The sequence below is a fragment of the Mya arenaria genome, chromosome 14, assembly GCF_026914265.1.
Source record: "Mya arenaria isolate MELC-2E11 chromosome 14, ASM2691426v1".
Taxonomy (NCBI): Eukaryota; Metazoa; Mollusca; class Bivalvia; order Myida; family Myidae; genus Mya; species Mya arenaria.
In genome coordinates this window covers 32,694,521-32,707,047 of record NC_069135.1, presented here as the reverse complement: position 1 = coordinate 32,707,047, position 12,527 = coordinate 32,694,521, and the positions used below count along the sequence as shown (strand labels likewise).

Here is a 12,527-nt window from a genome sequence, read left to right as displayed (position 1 = left end):
ATACTTCTAGATGTAGAGCATTTTCACGGTTAATTACTGGTTGCTTAGTAAGCGATGAATCGTCATTTTCTTTTGTTCTTCATTACTTCATGTCTCTTCTTGTCGATGTTAGGGCGTATTTGTTTTACTGTGTGGAAATAATGATCAGAATGAATCTATTACCACGGTGATTCAATCCATCAATTTGAATGTAAAGAACGAATTGGATTGCAAGACATTTTGGGGAGAGTATATTAATCGTCCAACGTCTATGTGGCATTAGCAACTCGGTTCTCATACGTTATCAAAGTTGCATTTGTTCGTATATCCATCCTTAGATCATGTCTGTTATATTTTACTATTTTACTACTTTTTGTTAAAATGTTGGGTATTTCAATCCATCACGTAGTCCAAAACACAATGAACACTACAGGTACAAGCCCAGCAGTTAACAAAATCAAAGATTAGCCCTGCTTCGAGGCACAAGCCAAGGGCGTAAGCGACAATGAACTAGATATGCAAACGTACTAACACCACATTCACATGTACAAACAGCACACACAGATTATACACAGCACACACAGACACATACACCCACATTCATGTCCAGATTTAGTTCGTGTACATTTAAGAGAACTACTACACGTGGATTTGTTTATGTTCAACTATACTACAGTCTTAATATGTTAAGAAGAACTTGGGAAAGGTTTAGATGATCGCTTAGGATTTTCTCCTCAGAATTCCAGTAGCAAATTTGTTTAACCAGTATTTATTGCAGAATATATTGAACGATGTAAATAAGCATTTGAGCTCCATAAATCCATTACATACATACAAAATAGAGAGTAGTGAAACGCATAAACAGTATGTTAATCCCGGAATTGAGAATTAACCATAATTGTTTTATTTTTCTAAGTCTCTTTTCAGTAGCAAACTAGAGCGTTTTACCAGAAAGGCAATTGAAACTATCGATTTACTTATCTTGTCAACATAATCATCATTGAGAGAGTAGTTCCATGATTTCTGTTTTCAAGAGTGATTAAAAGTCTGAATGTTTAAGTCGCTAACGTACGATCATATAAGAGAAAGCAACAACATGCCTCTGAATCCTAAGTCTCCGCATATAACTGAGCTCTTCTCTAAAAATGGAATATTTGACCTATCACGCAAGGAAAGCATAGAATAACTGTGTCCTTTTTAGATGGAGCAGGAATTAACTTCTGTTCTAGTAATTATATAACACAGATCTAAAACAGGAAATCATTTAAGTATGACAGACTGGTAATATCATGATTATTTGCGGACAAAATCAATGAAACCATTGTATTGTGTAAGTATGTACTCAAGGTTAATTTTAACACTTGCTAGATAAGTGGCTAATGTCTAAGGCATTGCTGAGAGGAGCTGCTGAAATATCAATAACCTTTCATCAAGTTTAACCATATACGTATAGAAGTCCTTAATATCTTGCTTGAACATATCCAATCTTAAACTTTGAGTTTATTAAACTTTGAGTTTAAGTACAATTTTGCCATTTATGGGCGGACAAATAATTATTCTTTTAATACTTAATTGAGATCGAGAAAAATAGGAACTCATTTCAGTAAGGCACAAGCAAATGTACTTTTGAAATATATGAGTATATATAATTTATTTTTGTTACAAGTTGTGCAGTTATCCAGTTCAATCACAAACTTTTAAATTGATATCGAAGTTGGTCTAATTTAAGTTCTTTAACAAAATATGACCTGTCAGATCAATCGGTTCAGTCTTTTTAAACTATGTTATCAAAACACTTAAAGGTGAGTCGCGATAAGGGGTAATAAAAATTTAGGGACAAGTGTGATATTTAGCACTCAGACTTTAGTTCACCTTCCGGTTATTTGATGCTGATTCTGATAGTTATACTGATAATTGTATGTGCTATCCGGAGTACCGCTTAATCTTGTTTGTATAGATTTATATCCTTGTTTGGCTGCTGGGATTGTCCCACATTTTCACCACAGTCTCGTCCATTGTACTGATTTTCACCACAGTCTCGCGATCGTCCATTGTACTGATTTTCACCACAGTCGCGTCCATTGTACTAATTTTCACCATGTTTCCAGTGTACTAATTTTCACCACAGTAGCGTCCATTCTACTAATTTTCAGCACAGTAGCGTCCATTGTACTAATTTTCACCACAGTCGCGTCCATTGTACTAATTTTCAACACATTCGGGTCCACTGTACTAGTTTTCAACACAATCTTGTCCATTGTACTAATTTTCAACACATTCGCATCCACTGTACTAATTTTCAACACATTGATAAGGCCATTTTCCGGTTCATTTAAACAATATGTTTCTTGTATAACGGACATGCGTTTCCGTTAGTTTATTTCCGTGCCTGAAAATTTATATCTTACCCACACTGGATAAGACGACAGTTTCATAATACTAGTTTAATGGATTATGATACTTAATTAACTATTCTTCCTGGTAATACCGTCCACACCTCGTTTAGTCTATAACAGGTGACTATATGTATGAGTGTGTGTGTGTGGGGGGGGGGGGGGGGGGCACCTTTAAGTGTCAAACTCTGAACACACATTGTTTATTATGTACATGTACTTATTTTCATTGACTGAGAAAGTTTGGTAATAGTTGAAATTATTGCTTAGAATGCACTTCAGCAAATGACGGATCCATGACTGAAACCAACAGGATTGCCGAATGCAAATTATTTCCCGAGTCTTAAACTACAGAACAACCATGGGTCGTATACTACTTAAAACTACGAATATAACATGTACCAACCTAAAATGATTTTTGAGAAACCAATTCGGGAAATTAGTGCAAATACTAATAAAAAACTTAAAGTCCAAGCCCTCGGAAAAGAAAAGAACTTTCAGAAATGTATTGAATACTGTCATGATCACATGCCAAATGCGTTATAACTGGTTACGTACTATTCAATAGTTTCTTATGATGTTTATATTGTTTCAAATGATGGACTACCTAATACTCTGACAAACTTGTGTGTATCAATATGCGAGGGGTGATCTAGAATTACATGGACTTTTTTAATAATTCAAATATCGTATGTAAGACGTTTAATGACCTCGGAGACATATATGATCATGCCATCCATTTACTACAATAACGGACATAACCGTCGCGAAATATGTGTCACTTATCTTCAGTACTAGGACCAAGGCATATTCATAACAAACATCTCTTACAAGAGCGTTTTGTGTTTCATAATATTCAAACTCAACTAGGTTTTAGAGGCATAAAACCGGTTTTCGAAATATAAGCATGGCAATCAATCAAAACGTCTATGTATATTTTTAAATACTTGAGAATAACAGACAATTATTTGGAAACATAATGCTGAATGTTACCATTGCTTTGTCATATTTGTTGAAATTCAGAAACCGAATACCTCTACCGTCTACAGAATGCATTTAAATCGAACATGTTATTAGCACTATGCAAATTCATCAGCATGTTTAAAGACAGTGTGTCGTTGATTGACCTTTGTTTATGAGGCAACATCACGCAATATAATCAGAAAGATATGCATGTTTTATTTTTATTACAGCATAAATAGGGCATACTGCTGTTAAGCCCTTTGAGTTTCCAACATTCAATTAGCGGTATTTTAACATGAAATCTGATCAAGTCTATCTATTTGGCAGAGCAATAGTTATTCAAACGTATCTTACAAGTGAACACATCGTGTCTTGGTAATTTGTTTTACTATAAATATATATTACGCAGTCTTTGGTACTTTTGACTTCAGCGTAAAATATGTTATTTTCTGGTTATTCGGGATCAACTATTATATCATTCAGGTACAGAAAGCCTGTTGAATTCTTCCTATATGTTGCGCTTCTGAAAAATCTGAAGAGCTTCTATAATGGAAGAAAATATTTGGTGCATCTGTAAAGTTATATGGAAACTATACTACAAGGCCGGCAGCAAATACTTAAATATGTTGCTGTTTCTAAAACACAGCTATTGTTACAATACAATTGATGTTACCGCATTGTAACTGTCAGCGAGAACAAGTTCCGATGGGGGCTAAGCCGTTTTACGAGAACTCACATACTGGTTTTCGTTGTTAGTCTTTTGAATTGATCTTTAAGGGTGAATATATATGGATGAAGTTGCTGAATATTACAACTGCTTTTTCATATATGTAAACAAAACAATAACCAAATATTCCCATGGTATCCTAATCAAGCAAACACGTACGCTATGAGTTTTATACTCATCACCACCTTTATGAGTTATATTCCAGTAAGTACCCTTACTTTTGGATGGAACTTCACGCAACGTAAATGGGGTTTTATTATAACAAGTAAACAGCGTACGTACGCCGCATTTAAAAAGACCTTCGAGTTACCGAAGGATTACAATTTATTTTCCAGATTTTAGTAATTCTTGAAATGAGTTAAAGTTGTTTGTTTCTTACGCTCACGAGGAACTTACAAACCGAAAACCGAAACTCCGGATATAACGAAACTCTGTATATAACGAAACTACGGATATAACAAAACTCCGAATTTAATGACTCCGGATAAAGCGAATCTATATATAATCAAACTACGGATATAATGACTCCGAATATAACGAAACTCCGAATAAAACGAAAAATTATTTCTGGCCAGTTTTTCGCCAATTTTTAATTGAAATTAAAAAAATAATAGGGATAAAACGATGATACCGAAGGTTTTCCATTTACGCTCTGGCTAAATTATTAAAAAAGAAATTGCAAAATCATGTTTGGAATAAAGTAAAAACAAGTTTAGTATAACCATTGCCAGACGTTTGTTTTGTCGTCAATCGATAACAAAATACACCAACATACTTAACAGCTTTGCAAGTACGACATTCGACAGTTAGATATGCTAATGCATCATATTTCTGTATGGGCCTGACGTGGTTATTACCTTTGTTTAAGATGCAACATCACACAGCTCAGTCAGAAAGATGTTAATGGGGCTTTTCTTCATTGCAACTTCAATAGCGCATCGAGTTATAAAACCTTATCAACGTTCAATTATGTAAATTATATTCAACATGAGATCCGATTAACATGCGCCCTCTATAACACTCTATTCTGCCTCGAACCGAACTTGAACCGAACTGAATAAATGTTTCAAATAATTAAAATAGATCAATTTAACTTGTTTACATAATTTTATCGACATGTCTGTTACAACGACGGAATGGCAAACTCCGCACATGTAAGATAGCATTTCTGAATATACATCATTGTTATAACAATGTTATTCAAGTAACATTGAACTGTAGAAATGTTTCTATGCAAAATATATCACACGTTAATAACATGTGAGACCGACATTTAGCTTGTGTTATTAAAAAAGCTAATACCTACAAGGGGCATCGAATAGGCATATTGGAACACGCACTACAAACCTAGTTTTTATGTGAAATTTGAAATCGTCAAACTTTTTTTTATATAACAGGTATGTTGCAAAGATGCACCAAATTAGTTTTAACAATACGTATTCAATGGATAAAGGAAACAACTGCGCTTGCAATTATGATAATCCTCCTTGTTGTTGTTCATGGGCAGTTTTCTCTGGAAATTTGCAAGATTAATTATCAAAAGAGAGCGTTAAAGGCTTTATTGGTATGGTGTATACATTAATAAAAGTATTGCTAAAAGAGAGTGCATGGTGAGATATTTATTTAAGGTGAGTATATTGATCGTTCCACTCCTCTGTGTCCATTGCAGCTGCTCATCCGTCATCTAGGCGGCACCCATGTAAAACAATTATCACAGGAACGATTCTTTTCTGAACGTAGACGCTTCCACATTCTGAATATGTCTGTCAATTTATGAACATGGAAAAACTTAAGCTCTCGCTTTTCATCTTTGTCAAACTTTTCAACAGCAGCTCTAGCGTTCAACATGTAGTTGTCATTCAGACGTTTGTGTTCCAAATTGAGCTTTTCTGCTAGTAATCCAGTGATATAAAAGTCATCCACCCAGAAGAATTTCGTGTTCAAAGACATATCATACATCGCAAAAACAACATCTAAACTCATTATGAACAAGGAACCAGAACAGTAGGGCGGAAAATATTCTTTATCAAATTCCTCTTTTGGTACATACCATTTGCTCTTTTTGTCTCTTATCACTTTCATTTTAAGCCATTGATTGCACATAATCAACCGTCTAGTTCCATATTTCTTTACTTCCTTTGAATTCATGGTTTCCATTAAAGCATGCATATCAATGAGAATATCGTCATCAGACTTGATGACATATGTAACATCCAAACAATAGCTAGAGATCCACTTTAACCCAGCAATGGCTTTGTATGTCAAATTCCTATAACTATCCTGAAATTCCTCCATAACTATATCACCATAGCGATTGCTTTCGGAATGCACTCGTTGCACAGTCACTGAATCTTCCACTACCCCCATAATGAACACAATTCGCATTTTGTACTTGAGCATCAATGTTTTCGCTCCCCATGTCTGACGAATCGTCTGACGTTTCTTGAAATTCCCTGGTGCAGTATGGACGTAAACAAAATAAGTTAAATTCTTTTGGTAACACAAAGATGATGGGTTGATGAGATACTTGAACTCGTGAGGATTAATAGGAGGTGTACGAGTTGACTGGTCCCAGCCCTTCTGTTGTCCATTCATTTCTGTTATATTATCCATATACTCTTGAGAATCCTGTACTGTATTACCACCCCTTAAAGTATTTTGCAAGTATTGTTCCATGTATGACAAACGCCTACTTGCTGCACTGAAATCCACGGTCGTGCAGTTAAAGAATACCATAATGAAACTGACAAAAAATATAAGTGCCAGTAAACGTTGCGCGTACGACAGCCTTGGGAACATTATACACCACGGGGAGCTTCCGGCGCATGGTACATTTCCAGTTCATATTCATCGGTCAACTCTTTGTGCCAGTCATAGAGTATTGGGATCTGAAAAGCGAAATCAAATTCGTTCATATAAATGACTTTCTTTTTTGTCAAAGTTGTCCATAACATGGCCACACTCAAGTCATCAACTCTTTAAGAACATGGTTGCAGTACACCATTTTCCATACCGTCTTGGTTTGTTTTGATGACTGCTGTATTAATATTGGCATTTATAACGCAGATATAAAATATACATCCTAAGTAACATTATTTAATTGTGTATAAACAAGCAAACGCAACTATTTGAACAATGATTACAAAGACATATCTTTCAGTTTTATGACTGAACAGTCTTTAGATGTACTTGGCAAATATAATAATGATGATAAATGGCAATTAGGACTTTTATTTTACTGCAACATTTATTTAAAAAATTACTCGATGAAAGAAAGGTGTTTTATATTTTATCATTTGTCGAATAACCAAACAAACGCTTGAAAACTTGATTAAGCGAATACATTTTTTCCTACACGAATAATGATTTTAACAGTAAGCGGTATTAATTAGATATAATATGAAAGGTGAATGGTTAAAATGACACTCTTATTCGTAATTAATACATACACATGTATATCACACACAACGTTTGACTGATAAACCTTTAACTTAGTAAATAATGCATTTATGGAAAATATAAATTACTGATAACAAGATTGTAACCGTGCATTTAAAAGCAGAAAGCGCAAAATGATTGGTGAATGCTAAAAGATTTAATGTGATCTACTATAGTCTTTTAAGGTTGAAATACCGTTTATTCTAATTTCTTTTAAATTAAACTCGGTATCCTTCATAAGAACCATTTTTTTCGAGATTTATTCATCCTTTTTGGAATATTAAAACTTTACTATAAATTGTGGTATATCTTATTCAGGATATAGATTGCGTCTTTACACGGACTTTGAATTTATGTATGGTTTTTAACAATAAACATATGTTATCCAACAAGCGCATGCATACACTTCCGACTTTGGAAGTACGTAGGTTTTCTGTAATGTATACTATATTACCTAAATAAAATGTTCTTAACTTCCTGTTTTTCTGTAAAAAGTGCGTTTGAAGTAGTGTTGTTTTCTGTTGTTGTTGATAATGTTGTTGTTTTTGAATGAGATGTATCGTCGATGGTAAAGATTATAGATTTTAAATCATGCATTTGTTTTGAAAGCATTTCGGTTAAAACGATTGTTTACAATCTGACTTTTGATTGTTTTTTCTGCCTTTGATTTGTTTTCAAAATTTATGTATGCTTTCGATTGAAACAATTTTATTTCTTCTTTCAAAACTGTTTTTCTTACCAGACTCGTAAAATGAAAACTAATATCCCAGTGTAATAGCTTTTAACTCTTTGTGTTTAATGTATTTATATATATATATAAAGAAGACAGAGTTTCTTATTCATGAACATTAATTGCTTTTAATTGTTATATAATAGAAAGTATGTTCATATACTGTCCATGTACTGAACACCATTTTCCTGTTAATTCATAAAACATGAAGACGTTCATTTTTCAGATTAAACACGATTGCATTTTTTTTCTAATTGCGGTCTCGTGATCAGGTAAATTGTGTGTTTGTTGTTGATGGGAAAACACAACCAATCAATATTTTGTTGTGGCAAACATTGCTTCAACAAGCTTGATTGAACATACGATTTAAAGAAAACAAGCAAACTGGTTTTCTGATAAATATAAATATCCACCGATAAACTATCATTGTTCAATGAAATTGATGTATTTTTTCTGTGCACATTTACATTGTGCATGTGTCTGTCCGTTATGCGGTGTCCATTTTGAATCCATTATGTACGCTTGGTTTACTGTGGATATGTTGGTTGTCGTTTATACTTTATTTCTACGACAAATACAGTTTGTGGGCTTTAAATATGTTTTTCTTTCATGTTTAACTAGGATTGAAATAATACCTGAGTTACACGGTATTATGATCAGTATATCAGTATTGATCAGTATTGTGGTTATCTTGTATTAATTTGTTTTGGCCTGAAAACATGTTTGACACTCTAACGGGTTTTATCATGGTCATTCTAATCTCGATCAGTTATCACAATCGGGTCATATCTAGCCCCGTTAATATATGTGTTTCATGTACAGAACCAACAAACTCAGTCGACAATAATAGATAAATTAGGTACGTCGAATACACAAACTCTTGTTCCGGTGGAAATGTTCCATGATTTTTTTTGGCAGAAAATTCCAAAAAAAACTTAAGCACATCTATGTACAGTTCAACGTTACTAAAAGCTCATACGTCTAAGTAGCTCTGGAATTGAATGAAACCATTAGTTCTGGTCTGACCAGTATTCATTCACACAGATGTATCTGACATTTCCGGACTTTCACAAATTGTTGTTAAATATTATTCATCTATTAAGTTGCGAATGAATCATAAGAAATGCAGAGTTTGCCATGAAATACTTACATTGAAAACATATAAAATCTTAACCTTATCAGAATAGATGTTGAAAAAAATAAATAAATGAAAAACAATCAACTAAAAAACGCTATGAAATACATATAATGTTTTTTTTACAAACGTGCATTTTTACAGAAATCGTAGAACTTACCGCAATAACGTTACTTAAATCAACTTCTAGCTTATATCCTAATAGATATATGGCATCATATCAATGCCTTATTGAAGAGAATTATAGTCTAGTTTTAAATCACATCAAAACAACGCAAAACTATTTACCAATTTACTCCATCTCAATTGCAAAGTCCGATTTCGCTCACGAACATTAAGTAATGTTGATAAAGTACTTTGAACAATGCAGCGCTGTGAATATATACATTGATACTGTCGACAAACGAGTGAGTCGTTATCACATATATCACGTGATAAGCCATTGGCGTAGCAAGAGCTCTATTTGCGCGGGGGATAAATGTATCATCTAGAGAAATGAATATAAAATGTCATCGGCGTTGTAATTTATTCAAATAAATATTATGTTGTACAAGTAATATGGTCTTAGATCATATTTAAAATGATAAAACTAGGATTAATGAGTATTTTGCTAGCAACGTGTAGGCAATCAGTGTAAGAGTTTGGTATTTGAATATATTGAGTTATAAATGTTGTTAAACTCATATATAAACATACTTGTTGATAGATAGACTGGACCTTACTTGTCTAAATGATCTTAATACAGTTTTTTAAGTGTTATGATAATGAAAAGCACTTGTAGGTGAAACAGTGTTGTTGTTCTGTTGTTGTTTTTTTTCAAACGTATTGGACCATATAAATGTTAACATCTGTAGGAAACGAAGAATATTCAAATTAAGATCATATATCTTTTCCGTCTCTTATTCTTGTGAATCTATAAAATCCAGTTAATGGTTGCTATCATGTACAAATATTTGCATATTTAACTAAATACATAAAATGCCTGCGGTCTAGCATTTTGAAATAGTTTGTTATCAATTTATTCAACATTTTATTGTTTTAGAGGAGTATTATGCATTGAAGCATAATTAAAGAAATAATTTAATCAATTATTCATCCACACAACGGAGCACATTATTTTGCAATAATATAATACATCACTTTAACACTACACTATCAATCAATTGAGTTTGTTTTAATGAAACGCAGGATGCAGTTTAATGTTAGAAGAAATATTAAAGTGACACTCGTATTTAAAATCAGGAAATACACATGTTTAACAAACATACATTTTGAGGGATAAACCTTTAACTACTAACTAAATAATGCATTTATGAAAAATATTTATTACTGATAACAAGATTGTTACCGTGTATTTAATAGCTGAAAACGCACAAATATTAAATGACTGGTGAGTGTAAAAATATTTACAGTGATCTACTATCGTCTCATAAGATAGAAATACCGTGTTTTATGCACCTTTCTTTGAAAATCAACACGGTATCCTTCATAAGAACCTTGTTTTCGATATGTATTCATCCTTTTCGATAAATTGAAACAATTGAATTAAGTGTGGTACATCTGATTTGGGAGAAAGAGTGCATCTTTACTTTGTCAATAAAATGAACCTAGTGTTCGAAAATAAATTTGTCCAATAAGATAGCAAGTGTTTCTGCCTAATTGTATTGCTTGTTAAATGCATGTTGAAAGTTATGTTAATATTGCTATATTTGGCTGATTGATGCAACATAAACACACACATAGTAAACTTCCTTTTTTACTTTCAAACGTGTATTATTGAGCTTAATAAACGCTAAAAAAGCGACGCCCATCTAAAAAAAACATCTGAAGCATTGGTTATCAGATTACAGGCTGGTGCATACTAACTTACTTTAGAAAGCACTAACATTATCTCATTTCTCGAATTGTCCCGTATACAGCATTGATCCAGAAAAGTTTAATTACAAGGATGGCCCCCTTGGTATATTTTTTACTTAAGTGAACCATTTAATGTTAACAAAAGTAGAAATATAGCCGTTTACACCATAAAATTGCATTACTAGTCTGTTTTGTTTCCTCCAAACAAAAACACAATCTACGCCCACCACTAACAATAAATGGAGTAGCTCTACCCTAACATAAATCGCATATCAGAGCAGGGTGGTTCAACACTCTAAGCATTGCACCAATATATAACAGCCTCTAACATTTGCAAATGTCTACAGCAAAATATTGATCCGAAAATGGCTAATTATAAGGAAGGTTTCCTTGCTATCATATACTGTCATTATCGTGAGCTTAATTGATATCAATTGGATCGTTAGGATTTATTGTCGCTATAGGTAATGATGACGATGTATTGCTTGTATAAATCTTAATAAGGTAAATACATACGTATTATTTACGAATACCTATCATATCTTGCAAAAGAATTAGTGTAATTTAATGAGTTAAGAGTTCAAACATGAGTCTATTTTAAAAAAAGATACTCGGCCGTGTTAAACCAGCGGTATGATCAGTGTCCAAAGGGCAAGGGAAAAGAGCAGGACCGTATTTCACAAAAAATAAGTCCGAAACAATGTGTTAACTTTTTAGCGTTTTACTTCTTGTGTTTACCCTTAGAATATGATCGATCTTGGGAAAACTTTGGCGGTGAAAGAAAATTTTTCAACTTTTAAACAATCATAAATCTAAAGAGCATGTTTCCGATACTCCTTTATTTCATATTACAAATTTTACAATGAACAATGGGATTTCTGGTTTAAGCTTAATAACAATTGCAAATCTTAATTTTATTCAGCTCATTAGGAAGAAATGTTGATTTCAGACGCCCTTACGGCCGAGAAATGCTAATAAACAATTCAACGTTTACTCACTGTTTGCTGATATCCATTCCTTTCATTCAACCTTAAAGTCTTCATTCTGTTGTTTGTTCCGTATTGTTATTGTTTATCAAGTTTTAACCACATCAGTACCGTATCCTGTACAGTTACTGCATATTGGCAATTAAGAATACCGAAAACAATTAAGCAAGCAGCATATGCCCATCGAGGCCTATGTTGGTGCATTATTACCATTACGACAAAGTTTGATACTTAAGGCAGTGTCCCGTTTAAAATGTTTCAGACGAGAAAACGTTTATTAGGAATTATAGGAATCTAATGTCGATTACAGATATCCCAG

General features: G+C 33.2%; 1 protein-coding gene across 1 annotated transcript; it reads right to left on the bottom strand.

Annotated features, from left to right (window-relative positions):
- Positions 1-5,606: 5,606 nt before the first annotated feature.
- On the bottom strand, positions 5,607-11,280 carry LOC128216019 (beta-1,3-galactosyltransferase 1-like; the record flags this gene model as incomplete). Its single annotated transcript, XM_052922614.1, has 2 exons — positions 5,607-6,515; positions 11,232-11,280. Coding segments are annotated over 2 exons (822 nt in total), but the record flags the coding sequence as incomplete, so codon positions are not given.
- Between the last annotated feature and the right edge of the window lie 1,247 nt (positions 11,281-12,527).